General features: G+C 53.7%; 1 protein-coding gene across 1 annotated transcript; it reads right to left on the bottom strand.

Annotated features, from left to right (window-relative positions):
• Positions 1 to 4,637: 4,637 nt before the first annotated feature.
• Positions 4,638 to 15,442, bottom strand: AKR1B1 (aldo-keto reductase family 1 member B). The gene is made up of 10 exons (XM_023753543.1): positions 15,289 to 15,442; positions 14,756 to 14,803; positions 12,278 to 12,418; positions 11,003 to 11,080; positions 10,608 to 10,730; positions 9,997 to 10,103; positions 9,597 to 9,678; positions 8,928 to 9,011; positions 7,072 to 7,154; positions 4,638 to 5,046 (listed from the first exon to the last, which is right to left on the bottom strand). Exons 1-10 carry the CDS (start codon positions 15,352 to 15,354, stop codon positions 5,004 to 5,006), a joined length of 855 nt encoding a protein of 284 aa, XP_023609311.1. The 5' UTR covers positions 15,355 to 15,442; the 3' UTR covers positions 4,638 to 5,003.
• Between the last annotated feature and the right edge of the window lie 497 nt (positions 15,443 to 15,939).

The raw sequence follows: 15,939 nt of genomic DNA, 5'->3' as shown, positions 1-15,939 counted from the left end.
TTTAAAAAAAAATAATCCTCACCCAAGGATATGCTTTCATTGATTTTTAGAGAGAGGGGAAGGGGGGAAAAGAGAGAGAGAGAGAGAGAGAGAGAGAGAGACATTGATGTGAGAGAAACATCAATTGGTTGCATCCTGTACACGTCCCAACTGGGGATCAAACACGCAACCTAGGTATGTACCCTGACCATACAACCTTTTGGTGTACGGACGACGCCCCAACCAACTGAGCCGCCTGGCTAAGGTTTAAATATACATCCTTTGGAAACATTATTTGCATGTTTGTGGTTACTTCTGAAATGCCTTCTAAACGATGTACAGCTCCAGGTTTGCAAACGTGGTAACCAGCCTCCATGGTGCCCCCTGAGTAGGGTTGACCTTTTGTGGAAGTGATGCTGTGTGGTTTCTGAGGGTAGGCAATGAGGACACCGTGGCTTCCACTTCCTGCTCTCTTGCGTCGCTCCCTCAGGGACACGGCCCCTGTGTCATGAACACTCCAGCTCTATGAAAGGCAGGCGTGGTGGGAACTGAGACTCCTGGCAGCATGCAGGACTGACCCGAGACTGAGTGCCCCACCTTGGAGTCAAGTCCACCCGCCCAAACCAGCCTCTGCATGATGATTCCCAGCCGTCATATTACTGCCACCTCATGGGAGACCCCCATCCAGACCCACTCAGCTAAGCCCCCTGGAATCCCCCAACTCCCCCACTGTGTGAAAGACATCTTTATAGTTTAAAAACAAACAAACAAACAAACAAACAAGGGTTGGATCCCAAGGCTTTGAAACTATGTTCGGGGGCCTTCATGGTGGAGGGCGGGGGGATGCGCTGTGTGTAAGGGGACGACTGGCTTTGTTCCGAGACTCCTCCCCACATACGCCACGGCAGCTGTCACTCTCTGGTGTCTCCATGGAGGCTGTGTGTAGGATTTGTTTTGAAGAAAGAAGTCTGCTGCCAGAAATAAGTTGGAAAACACTGGATGAGGGAAACACGGGATTCAATGGCCTCTTAACATTTTGAGATCCTCATCCATATGAAAAGAATACTTCTTACAAACGCACGGGCGGTATGTTTGGTGCCAGGAGCACAGTCCTCATGCTGCTCGCCGATAAATGCATCCGGCGCTGGCCTGCCTGCGCGTGCGGTGGACAAAGTCCAGGCAGGAGGAAGCACCGTTCCTTCTCCAGGCCTAGCTCCTCCTGGGCCTTCTGCAAACAGGTGCCATGTGGTTAGAATAACGATGATATTGACAATATCAGCAATAATGGCTGGCATGTACTGCTTGCTGCGTGCAAGGTCTGGGATAGGGGTTTTCCATCTGTGATCTCATTAACCCTTGTGACCGCTAGGAGCCAGGCATTTTAGAGATTGAGGAAATGAAGGCCGGGAGGGTAGATATTTCTCCAGAGTCATGATTAGGAAAGGGCGGAGCTGCAATGCAGACTCAGCCTGTCTGTAAGTGCACAACCCTTTGCCACCCTTTCATGTCTTTTAGGCCACTGTTCAGAACCGAGCAGCCCCTCTTTGGGTCTGAAACACATTGACTTCACACCAGGAGGTTTTACTAGTTAATTATAAGAAAAGCTCTTCATTCCTTCACTTGGTAGTTCACGCAACTGGCATTGGGAGCCTTGTCTGTGCCCAGGCACTGGCTCTGTGGACAGAAGGGCGAGGAAAACAGATACTGGTGCTCCCTCTGGCTAAGCTGGGAGTTGGGCTGCAGGAGGACCTGAGAAGCCCAACTCCGGAGACGAACAGGAAGGTTCCAGGTCCTGGAGACCAAGGTCTTCCTTAGAGCACAGCTAGCAAATGCCTTCAAAGGATGAAAGACTAGGTGTGACCTGGCGCTGGGTCCCAGAGAGCCATGACCTTCCAATGACAGTCCCCGTAGGAATAGCCCCCTAACACAGTCCCCCAGTCCTCTAGAAAGCCTGCCTGGGTTGTGCATCTCCTGGCTGGGCACCGCCCAGGGGCCTGGAATGACCGCCTCCCTTAGCCAGCGCCTCGGCCACCACACTAAAACATAGAGGACTTGGTTCTGAGAAACCTCCTGGTGTGAAATCGGACCTTAGAACCTGTGCTGTGTGAGATCAAGTCTGCTGCAGCGTTGTTCAGAGAGACTTGTCAAGAGCAGGTTTTAACTACCCCTGCGACTCAATAACATTTAGTTCCATCTTTCAATTGGTCTCGTTATCTTGTTAATTCTTGGCCAGAACTCTGTTTTGGTAAAATTCCAGCTGTTTCATGATGTCTTCTGTATTTTACTGTATCATTGGGACCTGCCCAGAAAGTATGGGATTTTATTTCTACAAAGGGAAGAACGGGCTGTCCATGGGGAATTTCTACAAAGGGAAGGAGGAACGGGCTGTCCATGGGGAAAGCGGCCTCTTTCTATGGAGACCTCCCGCCTCTCTCTGCTCCAACTCAGGTCAATTGTTAGCAGTGGCGTGAAGCTGGCCCCACCGAGCCCGCAGCCTCACCTGTGCTCCCTCCCGCCACAGGCCAGCACCACCACCACAGGCCAGCACCACCGTGCCAGCCCCCGCCCGCTCCTGGGAACACAGGCTGCCGCCTAGACTGCTATTTTATCTTCAAAGCACAGAGCGAACCTTTGTGGGAGGCCTTGATTTCCTCCTCCCCCGTCCCCAGGCGAGGCTCCCAGATATCATCTCACAGTCTCTGGGAGAGCGCAGACCAGGCCAGCGCAGGGCCTTTTATCTCGTTGGTGCTTCTGGCTGACTTTTCAAGTCTTTTCTGATATGTTTTTACTCAGGGATCCAGATGGCAGGCAGCTTTTAAAACTCTTTCTAGGGACTAGAAGTTTTCCAAAAGTGTGTTTAGCCGATTCTGGACTGAGAAACAAGGGTAGGGACCAGGTTACAGTGGAGTTAACCTAGCACAATGAAACAGTCGTCTGCTCTCGATGATGTAGAGCAAGCATGTCAAACTCTCGGCCTGTAGGCCGAATGCAGCCAACAGTGAATATTTTTGGGACCTAGCCAATATAACGATATGTAAGAAACATTTTAATAAAAATTTCGTAACTTAATTTTTACAATATCCTGGTATACATAATTATTAACAAACTACAATGTTCGCTAATGACTAATTACTATAATCGTGTTGCGTTCATTTCCCTTATGCACCTTATGTGCAGGTACACCATTTCTCTCCACTAATACTAGCAGCGAATATTTTAGCAGCCGATTGCCATGTCATTAGTCTTGGACTGACTTGTTTGGTGTGCACAACAGGAAATATTTTGCTTTTGGAGAACAAGAAAAATAGGTTTATTTGTATTACACTTATTAATTTGTGCAATTATTTAGTGTTATTAAAATGTTCTATTATTTTATGTTAACGATTACTCATTTACTTTAGCCTTTTGTATTCAGCATGTCTCTATTGAAATAAACCTATGTTTCTATGAAAATTGAAGCTTTTGTTTTTGCGGCCCACAGAAACTTAAACTTTGTTTATTTGGCCCGTGTTAGCCTTTGAGTTTGACATGCTTGGTGTAGAGGGTGACTGAAGAGGTTTGCAGTTGACTCGGGATAAGGTGGGACCTGTCTAACCAGCAGGAGAAACTGGACCAGGTGCCAGGCAGAGGCCCAGGCCCGGGCCTGCCAGGCAGTGATCGGGTGGGGCGCTCAGTCTGTTTGGCTCCATCCCAGCCACTCAGGGGCCTGATGCTCTGTTATCCCTGAGTGAGGCCTAGCAGCCACTTACACATGGATTACCTGCCAAGCAGTTAAGCCACCTCATAACTAGGGGCTATGGTCCCCCGGTAAAGTGTGAGCAGCAAAGCATCTTCTCTATGACATTTAAGGTCAACACTGCCTACCCCATCCTTTTCTTCACCTTCGTCAATTGAATTCTGGGTAAGGAAACATTAATAAAAAAAAGCAACAGCATTTGTAAAAGTGAAAAATGGTTAAAAAAAAGAAAGGAGGGGGCCTCTATTTTTGTAACCCTTTTAGAAGCCTTCATCCTTCTCTGTCACGTGAAGACACAGTGAGGAGGAGCCGTCTACCGGCCAGGAAGTGGCCCTCTGGGAACCGACCAGGCGGGCACCCCGATCTGCCAGCTCCAGAACCGTGAGAAATAAACTTGTTCAGTGCACCCTGCTGTGCTATTGCGTGTGGCAGCCCCAGCTCAGACAGATACCAGGTATGATGCTCTTCTCTCTGGTCTAGGAAAGGAGCTCATGAAAGCAGTTCCTTGTGAGTAGCACTGCCTAGTAAACAGGACTTCGGTCTCACAAGTGAAATCACCAGTGGGTTTACATCCTGGCTTGGCCCTAAAGCTGTGGCTCCCATTGGGCCTGCACATTAGCACCCCCAGGGGGCACGCGAACTCCAGATGTCCCGGCTACCTTCCGTCTCCAGGGTGAGGTCCAGACATCACTGGCCTTTCCAGCTCCCCAGCTGACTCCAATGTGCAGCCAGAGGAACCCCATCACCCTAAGGCTAACTGGGTAAAATATACGGCTCAGGGTTCCCCACCAAAAGGAAAGGGGCCAAGCCCTCACTGGTGCTGCAGAGCTGAATGGCCTGCTTTGTGGGGATCAATGGTATGAAGGTCGAGCGGGACAGAGGCGATGAATCATTTCAACAAACGAAGCCAAAACGAACAGCATCAAACTCACAAAAGTTCTTTTTATTTGAGCAAGAAGAAGTCTGGCTGAAAGGACTACAGTTCCAAGCAACCAAAATCCCATTGTTAGTGGCACTAATTTTCACTTTGTAGATTCAACTTAGTCAGGAAAGGGTATGGAGGTTGCATCTTCCCGGAACACAAAGGGCAAAGAAAACGGGAAGAGACTCCAATCTACTGAGACTGCTCGTTGGCCCCAATGCCAGGCTGGCCACACCCTGGCTGGGCAACTGCAGGTGACTGCCCTGTGGTGAGGGACATGGCCACACTACACTACGTACACGAAAAAGGAAGAACAAGGCAGGAAACGGTGGCAGGTGGCCTGGGGAAGAGCAGGCATCCACAGCTTCAAAACTCTTCATGGAAGGGATAATTCTGGTGGGAGGCACAGCTGTCAAGAGAAAGAGGAACACATTAGGTTTTTAAGAGATTTCAGACAAAATAAATTACAAAAAGTCAGAAATGCTGAGTGTCTCATTACAGGTAGAAATAAAGGCCTTCGAGGAGCAAGTCGGCTCTGAGCTGCAGGCCATGGGTCTGCACTGGGGGCAGCCGCCCACCCTTAGACTCCTCTGCCACAGACTCTCATGAATGATGATGCCCTCCCAGTGCCCAGCACCAGGCCTGGGGTGTTCAGGGCAGCAAGACACAATTCCTGCTTCTTCATAATTCCATCCAATGGGCAGGACAAGAGAGCACCTTGTCTCAGACATTAAGAGGTGATGACAACATAAGAGATGTGCTCCGAGTACAGGGAGACAGAAATGCTCCGTCCCTCAGGAGCCCAGTGAGCAGTTGAGGATTCGATAAAAGGAACTGGGAGGGAGGGAGGGCATCAACCTGGGGATGGAGAGCTGCGAGTGTGTTCGCCAGTCCAGTCCCATCCGGCAGGGCCAAAGGCTTGTGTTGGGAACGTAACAGCAATACACGTTGGGAAGGCTGGCCAGGCAGAGCATGAAAGGCCCAGGGTGAACCCGCGTGGGGCATATAACTCTTACTTAAATACTCAGAACCATTCAAAAGTTCCCCGCGATCTGCTTTTTATTGTATCCCATCAAACCTGAGGTATAAACACCGCCATTAGCAATGGAGGCGAAGAACGACAATAATCACCAGAGGTAATATGTAGTGTTAGAAAGAGCTCCCTGGGTGCCCTGGGCATGCTGGGGACAGCCTCTCCCACCCCACTCAGACCCCAAACATCCCCACGAACCATCAGGAGCCCAAGGACTAATCTGATAGTGGAGTCTAGAACAGCACCAGAGAGTGGAGGAAGTCTAAGTGTAAAGAAACAGATAGAAAACCACTGTGGCCTATAGGCCCCGAGAGCTTCCCTACGGGGGGCAGCGGTGGATGGGAACAGAATGGATAGCAGGGACGTTCTGAAAGCAGATAGGTGTAAACTGGCGAAAGATTCACTTCTCTCCCTTACCCACTAGATCCAAAGATGGTTTCAACGTCTAAAGATTAAAGAGCATTCACACACACAGGGACATCAAAAAGGGCCCTGGTTGGGGGCTGCCAGTGGTAACCTCTGTGGCCTGTTCTGAGTCTGAGGCCAGGGTGAGACCTCAAGCGTGTTCACACCTGGACAGGAGAGTTATCAGCCAAGATGCACACCAGGGTACATCTGCCCAGGGCGGTGAAAGCCACCAGGGGGCAGACCTGCACTGGACAGCTAGCCACCCACCTGGCTCAGGGAATGTTCACATTTTGTGTAGGAGAGTAACTAACTAGTAAGGAGACAAAGAGGAACCGGCAGAGAGGTCAGACAGTGAGAATAGCGAGAGGAGGCGCTTAGACTCCCATGGAAAATGGGACGGTTCTTCTTGAAAGAAAACAAGTTCTAACTTTAGTTATTGTACAGGCAGGAGAAGGAAATGAACAGCCTCCCCCGTCACCTCCTCAGAGGAATCAGGGAATACAAGGACCAGCGGATGTGTGGCTGGAGGCCCGCAGGCGACTGCCAGGCAGAGGGTCCAGTGACCATCTCAGAGCCAAGTGGCCCATCGTGCTGGAGCTGGGATGATCTCGGGCCCCAGCACCACGGTCTTCCTCTACACCCCTTCATTAGCGTCATGATCAGATAGGGCCGCAGGCAAATTCTTCCACAAAGGTGGGGCAGCCCCCTGGGTCCCTCTGGTTTCCACTGACAGTAAGAGTTGGAAATGAAATGCCAGAACGTGCAGTGACTGCGGGTCAGGCAACAGTGCACCTGGGCCGGGACGAGAAGACACTAGAGCAGAGGCCCAGCATCTTCCCGTGGCTGACACAGGGCTAACGTTTCCAGCTGCACATGCATGAGAACGCAAGGAAATGCACCAAATGAGGCCGTGACGGTGACAGGACGTGGACGCTACGGCTGCTGGGAGCTACGCTTCCGTTCTGCAGTCTGGTCTGCCCGGGACCCACTCACCTCACCAAGGCACAGACCCTCCAGTTCCTGTTGTAGCTCAGTAAGGTGGCCATATCCTCGCTGCTCAGCTCAAAGTCAAAGACCTGGAAGAGAAAACAGTAAGCTCTGCGAGTAAAGCTCAACCCAAGACCGCAGCAGCGCTGCGCAGGCCGCTGATGAGATGCTGCCGTAGGCGGTGAGGGGAGACGGAGGCTGAACTCGGAGAAAGCTGTCGGCATATTCAGAGAAGGCATGCGGTTCAGCTGGGAGTTCATGAAACATAGAAAACAGCCCTTCCCTTCCAGGGCCTCCACTTAGTTCATTTCAAGACCCTCCCTAGCATTTCTGCTGTGCTCGGCACCGGGGGGCACAATGATGGGAAGGCGTGTCTGCCTCGTTTACAAAGGAAACACAACAGCTGTAACAGCAGGAGGAATTCACCGCACCCGGTATGAGAGGCACTTCACACAGTGCTGGGGAGGCCAGAGGAATCGGGGAACCAGGCTGTGGCCAGAGGGTCTGAGGCAGGCCTGCGAGGCCAAATCAGGTGCGACAGACAGCGAGAGGTGCATCAGAAGAACCGTCTGCACGAAGACCATGGTTCGCAGGGGAGACGTGGCCAGCACGGAGGCCAGCAGGCAGGCCCTAAGCAGCACCGGTGAGACTGGGAGGGCCAGGCACATGCCAGGAGGCCCTCAGCGTTGGATGATCTCAGAACGTGCGAGAAGTCTGCTGCAGACTCTGTGATCACAACTGTGCAAAATGTGCAAGGACTACACAGCAAACAAAATGTCAGCACCTTGAGCTTTGTCAGTTCAAAATATTTCTTTTCTAACACCTTGAAAATATACAACACGAAACAAAGCATCCATTTCTACATGGTATGTGTTTCCCACAGTGGTCCCTGTTTTGCCACTCTATCTCGAACAGTCAGAACATCTGAAGTGAGAAGAAACGCTCCCCTAGGACACAACAAGCACCCTCCCCTCCACAGGCCTCGCCCCCGTCTCCCAGGGGACCTAGGGCACAGGTCCCGCCACAGCCTGTGGCCAGTGAACAGGCAGAGTCAGCTGCTCACAGTGGAAACAGCTGCTGGAAACCAAAGCTCAGATGAGGCCGCGTGGCCCTAGCGGAGCTGCTCTGCTCAGCGAGCGCAGAGGCTCAGGGTACCAGGCCCCGCCGGAGCAGCGCTTCACCCCCAGACCCAGCACCAGTGTGAGAGGCAGGGAGGGTGACGCCAGGCTGATTCGCTCTGGGGGTGCTCCCAGGGCCCACAGAGACCACTCCTGATGCCCTGGTGCCAGCCAGGGGCCTCACTGCGATAGGAGGTGCAGGACTGGGAGAGGGGGGATAGGACTGGGAGAGGAGGGCAGGACTGGCAGAGGGGGGCAGGACTGGCCTGTAGGCTCCTTGCAGACCAGGGACTCACCCTCGGCACAGCAGTGTTTCCTGAGCGTTTACTCGCGTACCAAGCATTGTGTGTGAAGCCTCTAACGTATCTTATTTAATCTTTATGACAGTTCTTGAAATAGGTATTACTTTGCAGATGGGGAAACTGAGGCAACTAATGAAGCCCTGATGCAACCCCAGTGTCACTCACAAACATGTCTCAGGGCAACACTGAGTCACCGAGGAGCTTCAGCACAGGAGTGTGCAAGTGCAGAGGCCAACTGAGGCACGGGGCCCACCCCAGAGCGGTGCCTCCACCCAGGAGGAGCCCCCGTCCCAGGTGTGTTCACTGCAGCTTACGGAGGCCGGCTCCCACCGAGACTGCCAGAGGGTGGGGTCCCATCCACACTCCAGGGACAGGCCGAGACCCCATGAAGAGCCCTCCTCCTCTCCAGTGAGGAAAACCAGGGCAACCAGCCGGGCCTTACCTGAAAGTTCTCAGTGATGCGTTCAGGGGTCACAGACTTGGGGATCACGACCAAATTCCTCTGCATGGGGAACCGGATCAGCACCTGCGAACAGATGTGCCGAGTGTGTGCGTATGTTCACCAAGAACTCTGTCATCATCTCACTTAATCTTATGCATCCACACCCGGAAGGGGACATCCTAGAACTTCGAGTGATAAAACCAAGGCACAGAGACGCTGGGGTCACACCCAGCAGCAAGGAGGGTGCCCTCAAGATCCGACCCGAGGCCTGCTCTCAGCCACCACGCCTTGCGCTTCCGGGTCTCCCAGGCGTCCCACCTACAGGAGACTGACAGCTCACGGATCAGGAGCTGCTGCTCCCACTGGGAGGAGACAACGTTTCCCGTGCAGCTGATAACAAGCTGCTCTAGGAGTACAGATGCGCCTTCACCTACAGTAGCAGCTGCTGGCCCCGTGGTAGCCTGGGAAGGTAGCAGGCAGGCACCGCTATTCCCAGACCACACGGCGTCTCCTCACTCCCAGTTGGTCCCTGTCTACTACAAACTCCAGAACCCCAGGCCACACTCCCAGGAGGGCCTGACTGGGCCTGGCCCTCTCCTCCGGCCCACAGGGGCCACCAGATATGCAGAAGTTCTGGGAACAGTCACGAACGCCTGGACACGGCCATACCTGGGCTGTGGTCTTATTGTACTTGTCAGCTATGGCTTTGATCCTGGGGTCATCCAGCAGGGAAGGGTCCTCGGGCTTGGCCCTGAAGACAGAAAGGTGACCCGTGTGAGCAACTGTTGGCGCCGCCACTCAAGACAGCCAGCACCCCAACCCTGACTCCCGTCAGCCTCAGAGGGTGCCCGCCAGTGCCCTCCCGATTCAAAGCTTAGTTACAAACTCCCAACCCTCTGGAAAGAGAGCAGGCCTCTTGCTACCTGAAAGGCCAACCAGGAAACCCAGCAAAGGCTCCTGGGAAGGTTTGCACATCAGCTCGAGCCGTTTCCTTGGTGCTGAATGCTTCTCTTTAGCCATTTCTAATGTTCACCAATGGACAGGAAAACATGGTCCCATGGGGACTCACCAGGGCCTGTCGGGAGAGCCGAGGGGGCTGTAGGCCGTCACCACAATGCCTTTGGACTGGCAATACTGGATCAGCTTCTCCTGAGTGAGGTACGGGTGGCACTCGATCTGCAAGTGCAAGCAGGAGGCAGATGCAGGCCTGGGCACCGGCGATGGCACACTCAGGAAGGTACCCATGCCAAGTCCTACCTCATCCAATAGGAAATTGTGTAACCAACGTCCTATCTCCCAGATAAGCCCCAACCACGTCTACGCTTCCCAGCGAGTGTCCTCGACATTAGCAGCACTAACCTTGTTCCTGGCGCACCGTGGCCGTGGCCCTAGGGTTTCTCTGGCTTTGGCCACTTATCAGCTGTGACAGGTCTGAGGACCTCAGTGTCTGCAGGCTGCTCATCTGTGAGACCCGGAGCCATCACAAGCCAGGCTCAACCCTTCTCTCCTACAAGTTTCACCCCCGATGTGCCACTGCCATTCTGAATCGTCAGTGAGGACTGTGCCAGTGCCCAGGAGCTTGCCTCCCGGCCGCTCCCTGGTGACATGAACAGCAGTGACCGCCAGAATCAGAGGGCACCGAGCCTCCATGCCCCCACCAGCTCCCTGCTGGATGCTGACCTGGTTAACCACTGGCTTATGCTTTAAGCCAGGTTTGTTTAAGAGCTTCTCGATCTGGAGATGGTTGAAGTTGGAGATCCCAATAGATTTCACCAGCCCCTCGTCCACCAGCTCTTCCATGGCCTGAAGACAAAAGAAGGTCTGCTTGCTTCTGACATGTGCTCCAAAGGCCAGGGTCAGAGGCATCTTTTACACCAGCCCTGCCCTTACTACTCAGTGCCAGTGTCAGACCTTGGAGAAGCCAAGAGACAGCAAGACAGGAGCCAGGCTGGCTTCAATGAGGCAGGAAGAGCAAAAATAGAGGCAGAAGAAGTGGCAGAACTCACACCCGTCCACTCACAAGGACAGCAGGAAGCCAGCACTGAAGAAGAAAGCCAAAGCAGGGACAGCCTTACCTCCCATGTGTCCACAAAATCGGCGTCAGAGGGAATCACGTTGCCTTTCGCATCCAACGGGAAAAATTCATTCCCAGGCTGTCACGACAATCAAACGCAGACAATCAGTAACAGCCCTTCACTGAGGTGCAGTGACATCTTTGAAAGCAAAGTTCTAAAAATATTCTACACTACGAGAGCTGGCTAAGTGTTTAGAAGGTAGTCAAGGGCAAATCTGTCCGTGTGAAAAAGAAATAGGCAGACAACTCCTGTTTATCAAATGGGCCGGAGCTGACAGTTAGATGGAAATGGATAATTCTCGGTCAGTGAAAGGAACCCTGCCATGGACTAGAGCAGGGGTGGGCAAACTTTTTGACTCGAGGGCCACAATGGGTTCTTAAACTGGACCGGAGGGCCGGAACAAAAGCATGGATGGAGTGTTTGTGTGAACTAATATAAATTCAAAGTAAACATCATTACATAAAAGGGTACGGCCTTTTTTTTTTTTTTAGTTTTATTCATTTCAAACGGGCTGCATCCGGCCCCAGGGCCGTAGTTTGCCCACGGCCGGACTAGAGTGTGTGGATGGAGGGAGGACTCAGACCAGAACTCGCAGGGTCCACCTGCTGGCTGGATCACCAGACTAAAGAAGCGTCGCCTTGCCAAGCCTCGCTGGCTTATCATGAAACACAAACAATGAAAGTCAGGCCTGGATACCCCACAGTGCAATAAAATAGATCTATAGGGTAAACGTCACACTTTCCATCTGGCTGACAGAGCAGAAAACTGAGCCTGTAGCTGGAATGAAGGCAAAGGGCATAATAACGCTAGACTCCTGTACAGAGATGGAGTGCCGATAAATATTCACCAAGCCTCCACAGGATGTGGCATGTGTGTGGAATGTAGGAATATGCACATACACAGGAGCAGGGTATGAATGTATACGTGCACGCATGCCTCTGGGCAGGGCGGGGATAGCGGTGAACCTAAGCTGTGTGCAGGAATGTCCCGAGTCATGTTGGTTGTTACAAGGTTGTAAACCACACAATCACCCGCCAACCCAGGGCAGGACTCCTCAAACTCTATAATATGCAGCTGAGTCACTGGGGTTTGGATGCAGAAGCCTTGGGTGGGGCCCGAGACTGATTTCTAACAAGCTCCCAGGTGATGTCGCTGCTGCTGGCCTGAGGCCTGCCCCTGGAGCAGTAACCACACACACAGCGTGCGCGTCCCACTCCACCTGCTAATAAAGGAGGCCCCCACCCGCCACAGGCTACACCTGAGCGGTGCCCTTACCTTGAAACTGATGGGCCAGTGGATAAGGTAGAGGTCCAGGTAGTCCAGCTTCAGGTCGCTGAGTGTCTTCTTGCAGGCTCCTTTCACCAGGTTTTTCTCATGGTACGTGGACCACAGCTGAAGCCAGCGAGAGAACACAGCCTATCACTCCACACAGGAAGCTGTTTCCTGGCTGGAGCCAGATGGCCTGAAGCCAGATGATTCTCTCTCCTCTCACCATAACCCACCCATGTCATTGTGATGCTACACATGGTGGCGGAGGAGACTCGACTTCACAGTGTGGGTGCTAACTTTCCAAAGGAAGGCAGGATAATCAGGTCAGGATACCTCCCAGAAGGACCAAACTCAAGGCATAAAACAGAATGGACAGCTCGGAACCAGCCCTGGGCCCGACAATGAGTTCTCAGGGCTAGCTACAAAGCTGGTCTCTCAAAGTCAGCCTCACCCCCAGGTGGTGGTCAGCAGTGGAGATCTAGTTTGTAGATGGGAACCAAGTCCCGTCCTTAAAGATGAGTCCCTGGAAAGAAAGCACCAACCCACGGCCTCAGCCTCATCGGCAAGGGGCTCTAACCAACGGGTCCAGTGGAATGACCATCCAAGACAGCCATGGACGGGCGAGCTCTGGAGCCCTCTATGGCCTCGAGTCTAATGTTCTCCCTGGAAGAACTGTGTACCCAGTGATAACTGCAAAGAACCTGAATGGCTGGCTGTGCCCAAACCATCTGAGTGACCAGGACAGGTGTGGGGAGCCTGGCTGTTGAGGAGGAGGAAGAGAGGTGCCCGCATCGCCATTAAGCTTCACCCAGATCGACTGCATAGACACTTACTCCATCTCCTGCTCAGACCAAAGAGGTGAAAAATAAGCGGGTGCAACAGACTGTTGAAAGAATCGAGGGCATTCCCCTGGAGAGCGCCTCTGGAGAGCAGGGTAGACAATGAAAAGGAAACTCGATGGCTGGGGCCATCGCAGCTGCAGACATCTGCTGCTTATCAGCTGTGGTGAACAGGCAAGGGGGGAATGGAGCCATGGGAACAGAGCGTGACCTGAGCCTGTTAGCACCCTGAGCTTACTTTCCACCACGGAGGAGCAGGGAGGCGGGTGGCGATGCTAGCCTCCGGTGTGAGATCAAGGAACACCTTCAGATGACCTGGCAACCTCCTCTTTCCCTGGAGGGCATAAGAAGCTGAACCTGCAGCCTTACCCAACCTCCATGGCTCAAGGAACAGAGCAGAGCAGAGCAGAAGACCGTAACTACCACAGCCTCTCTGTGGCATCCTGGGCACAGCTGATGCTGACGTGAGAAGTGACAGCAGAGCACACCCCTTCCCAAGAGCGAGGACAAGTGAGGGACCCAGGTGGGAGAAACTGCCCTGCATGCATTTAACTTTCTTCGGGCTTAATGGAACTCTGATTTTCTCTGCAGAGCCCTGTAATGTGCCAGCCCAGCACCGTGTAGCCCCAACCCTGGGAGAGGGGTGGGCACATTTCTCAAGCCTGGCCTAGTCACACATTGTTACCTGCCAGTGACTGGTACAGGGACAGAGACACGACCACCCAAGCCAGGCCCGTGAGAGCCAATCTTTGCCCTTAAGTTGGCACCAAGAGGACAACATTTCATCCTGCGGGGGTCACTGTGCTGGGATCTGAGCCAGGAGCTGCTGGAGGACAGAGGGACTGACGGACAGATGAGGGTTACATTTATATGCTTGGATCTGGTATACCTGAGGTCAACTTGTAGGTCAGGAAAGCACAATTTCACACCCTTTTCGAGAGAATAATCTGCAACAGGTGGAAATTTAACTCAGTATCATGGTCATAATTCAATTACACCCTTGGAGCCACCGCTGGTCTTTTGGAAGGAAACACAGGATTACTAATATTCTGATCTGATCACTTTGGCCAGGAAACATCGTCTGTGTGAGGCAAGTCTAGAACCCCTTTCTTACTCACCTTATATTTACTAATTTTCACCTGCGGGTTTTAGGGTAGTCCAAACCACCGCAGGGGTACGCCTCAATCCAGCCTTTTCTTCCCTTGTCTGTGTGCAAACATCCAACACCCAGGCCCACAGTCAAAGTTGGTGGGAAACCCCGGGTCATGGCTGTGGAATGTTATGTATGATACCTAAAGCTGCCTCTTAAGCGGCTTAAAAAATACTGGGTTTTGCCCCATTAATACCACTTTCCACGCCCCCTAATTTTCAGATAACCAGGCTATCCGTTTTATTCCTGACCATTTCTTAAGGACGCCGAGCATGAGAGATTTCGGTGGGGGTCAGGTTTCCGGGGGCCAGCTTCATTCAATGCTGATGCCAACAGTTTTCCGCCCAGATTCCCCCGCGGGGTTCCCAGGACACCCCCAAGTGCCCCTCGGGGACACAGGGGTTCAGCTGCGCGTCTGGGGACGAGGAAGTGGATGCGTCCTGGGCAAACCCGCGCCCCCTAATGTAATTATCTGCAGTCTCCGGGCGCGCTTACCTTGAGATGCTTATTCCGGAGAGAAAATCGGAAACGATTAAGGCCAAACTATTTATAAGACAAACAAGGAGGCGGCGCAAGAAGTGCCTTAGCAGCCGTTCCCCCCCCGCCCCCCCCCCGCCCCATCTCTTTCCGATCCACCTCCCGTGGTCCATCCCCGGGGCCAGGCGGCGGGGGCTCGGGAAGCCCCCTTCCCCTTTCCTTTTAGTGACCTTTCCAGCTGGGATCGGACTCAAGGCGCGGCCGGGGAGCCAGACCCACCGAGCGTGCACAGAGCCGGCCTTCCGCGGGCCGCCCCCAAGCCCCTCACGCAAGCCCCCGGCCCGACCCAGGAGCCAGCGCCCGGCCCGCCTGCCCGGCCCACCTCGGGGCCCACGGGGCAACTCGAGCCGCCGGAGGGCCGGGCAAGCCCGAGTGGCGCCTCGGAGGCCAGGCGTCCAGGGCCGGGACCGCTAAGGGTCACTCCAGGTCCCTCCCGCCCAGGCGGCGCGGAGCCCGCAAAGAGCCGCGGGACGCGCCCCCTCCGCACCGACCTTCCAAGTGCCCAGCCCCACGAGGGGCATCTTGGCGCCGTTGGAGAGCACGATGTGGTTCGCCATGTCGACGCGCTGCGCTGACCAGGCCCCCGGACCGCGACAGCTTGGAGCCGGCGCGCCTTTAAATAACCGGTGCCCCGGGCGGCCAGTGGGGGGATCCGGGCGGCGGCCCGCTCCGCAGACGCGGCTTCTGATTGGCTGGCCCGCCGAGCTCGTTCCCAGCGCCACCGAGAAGCCGCTTCCGCCGGGTCCTAGCGGGGCCGGGTTGTAGTGCTCGGATGCTGGCCTTCTCCCCACGTGGCTTGGGAGACCTCGCCCATCGCTGTGGCGTTGGCGCTCGGAAACGCGAATGCTTTAGCAAAAGTAAGTGACAGTTTAGGAATAAGCAGCCTGGGAAGGAGTGTTTGTTTGTTTGTACGAATCATATATTAGCCACTTTGCTCTTAGGAAGGTGCCTCTAAGAGAAACGCCTTGCAATCTTGTTGCAGAACACTTTCTGGACACTTGGGTTTGCCCAGCCTGTGTGTAGCTCCCCGGGCTGTCTTGGCACCCCCACCCTAGGTGTGAGCTGTGTGTGGGTTTGGTTCAGCCAGGTTAGCAAGCCTTGGTGAGCTTGATCCTGAACACACAGAAGCTATTCAATCTTTA

Source organism: Myotis lucifugus, unplaced genomic scaffold, assembly GCF_000147115.1.
Source record: "Myotis lucifugus unplaced genomic scaffold, Myoluc2.0 scaffold_46, whole genome shotgun sequence".
Classification (NCBI taxonomy): Eukaryota; Metazoa; Chordata; class Mammalia; order Chiroptera; family Vespertilionidae; genus Myotis; species Myotis lucifugus.
This window is presented reverse-complemented; position numbering and strand designations above follow the sequence as displayed.

Coding starts and splice junctions, on each gene's coding strand:
- AKR1B1 (XM_023753543.1), bottom strand. CDS start 15,354: ATGGCGAACCACATCGTGCTCTCCAACGGCGCCAAGATGCCCCTCGTG. Junction 14,804..15,288: donor TGGGGCTGGGCACTTGGAAG/GTCGGTGCGGAG, acceptor TCTTATAAATAG/TTTGGCCTTAATCGTTTCCG. Junction 11,081..12,277: donor ACTGGCCCATCAGTTTCAAG/GTAAGGGCACCG, acceptor TTGTCGTGACAG/CCTGGGAATGAATTTTTCCC.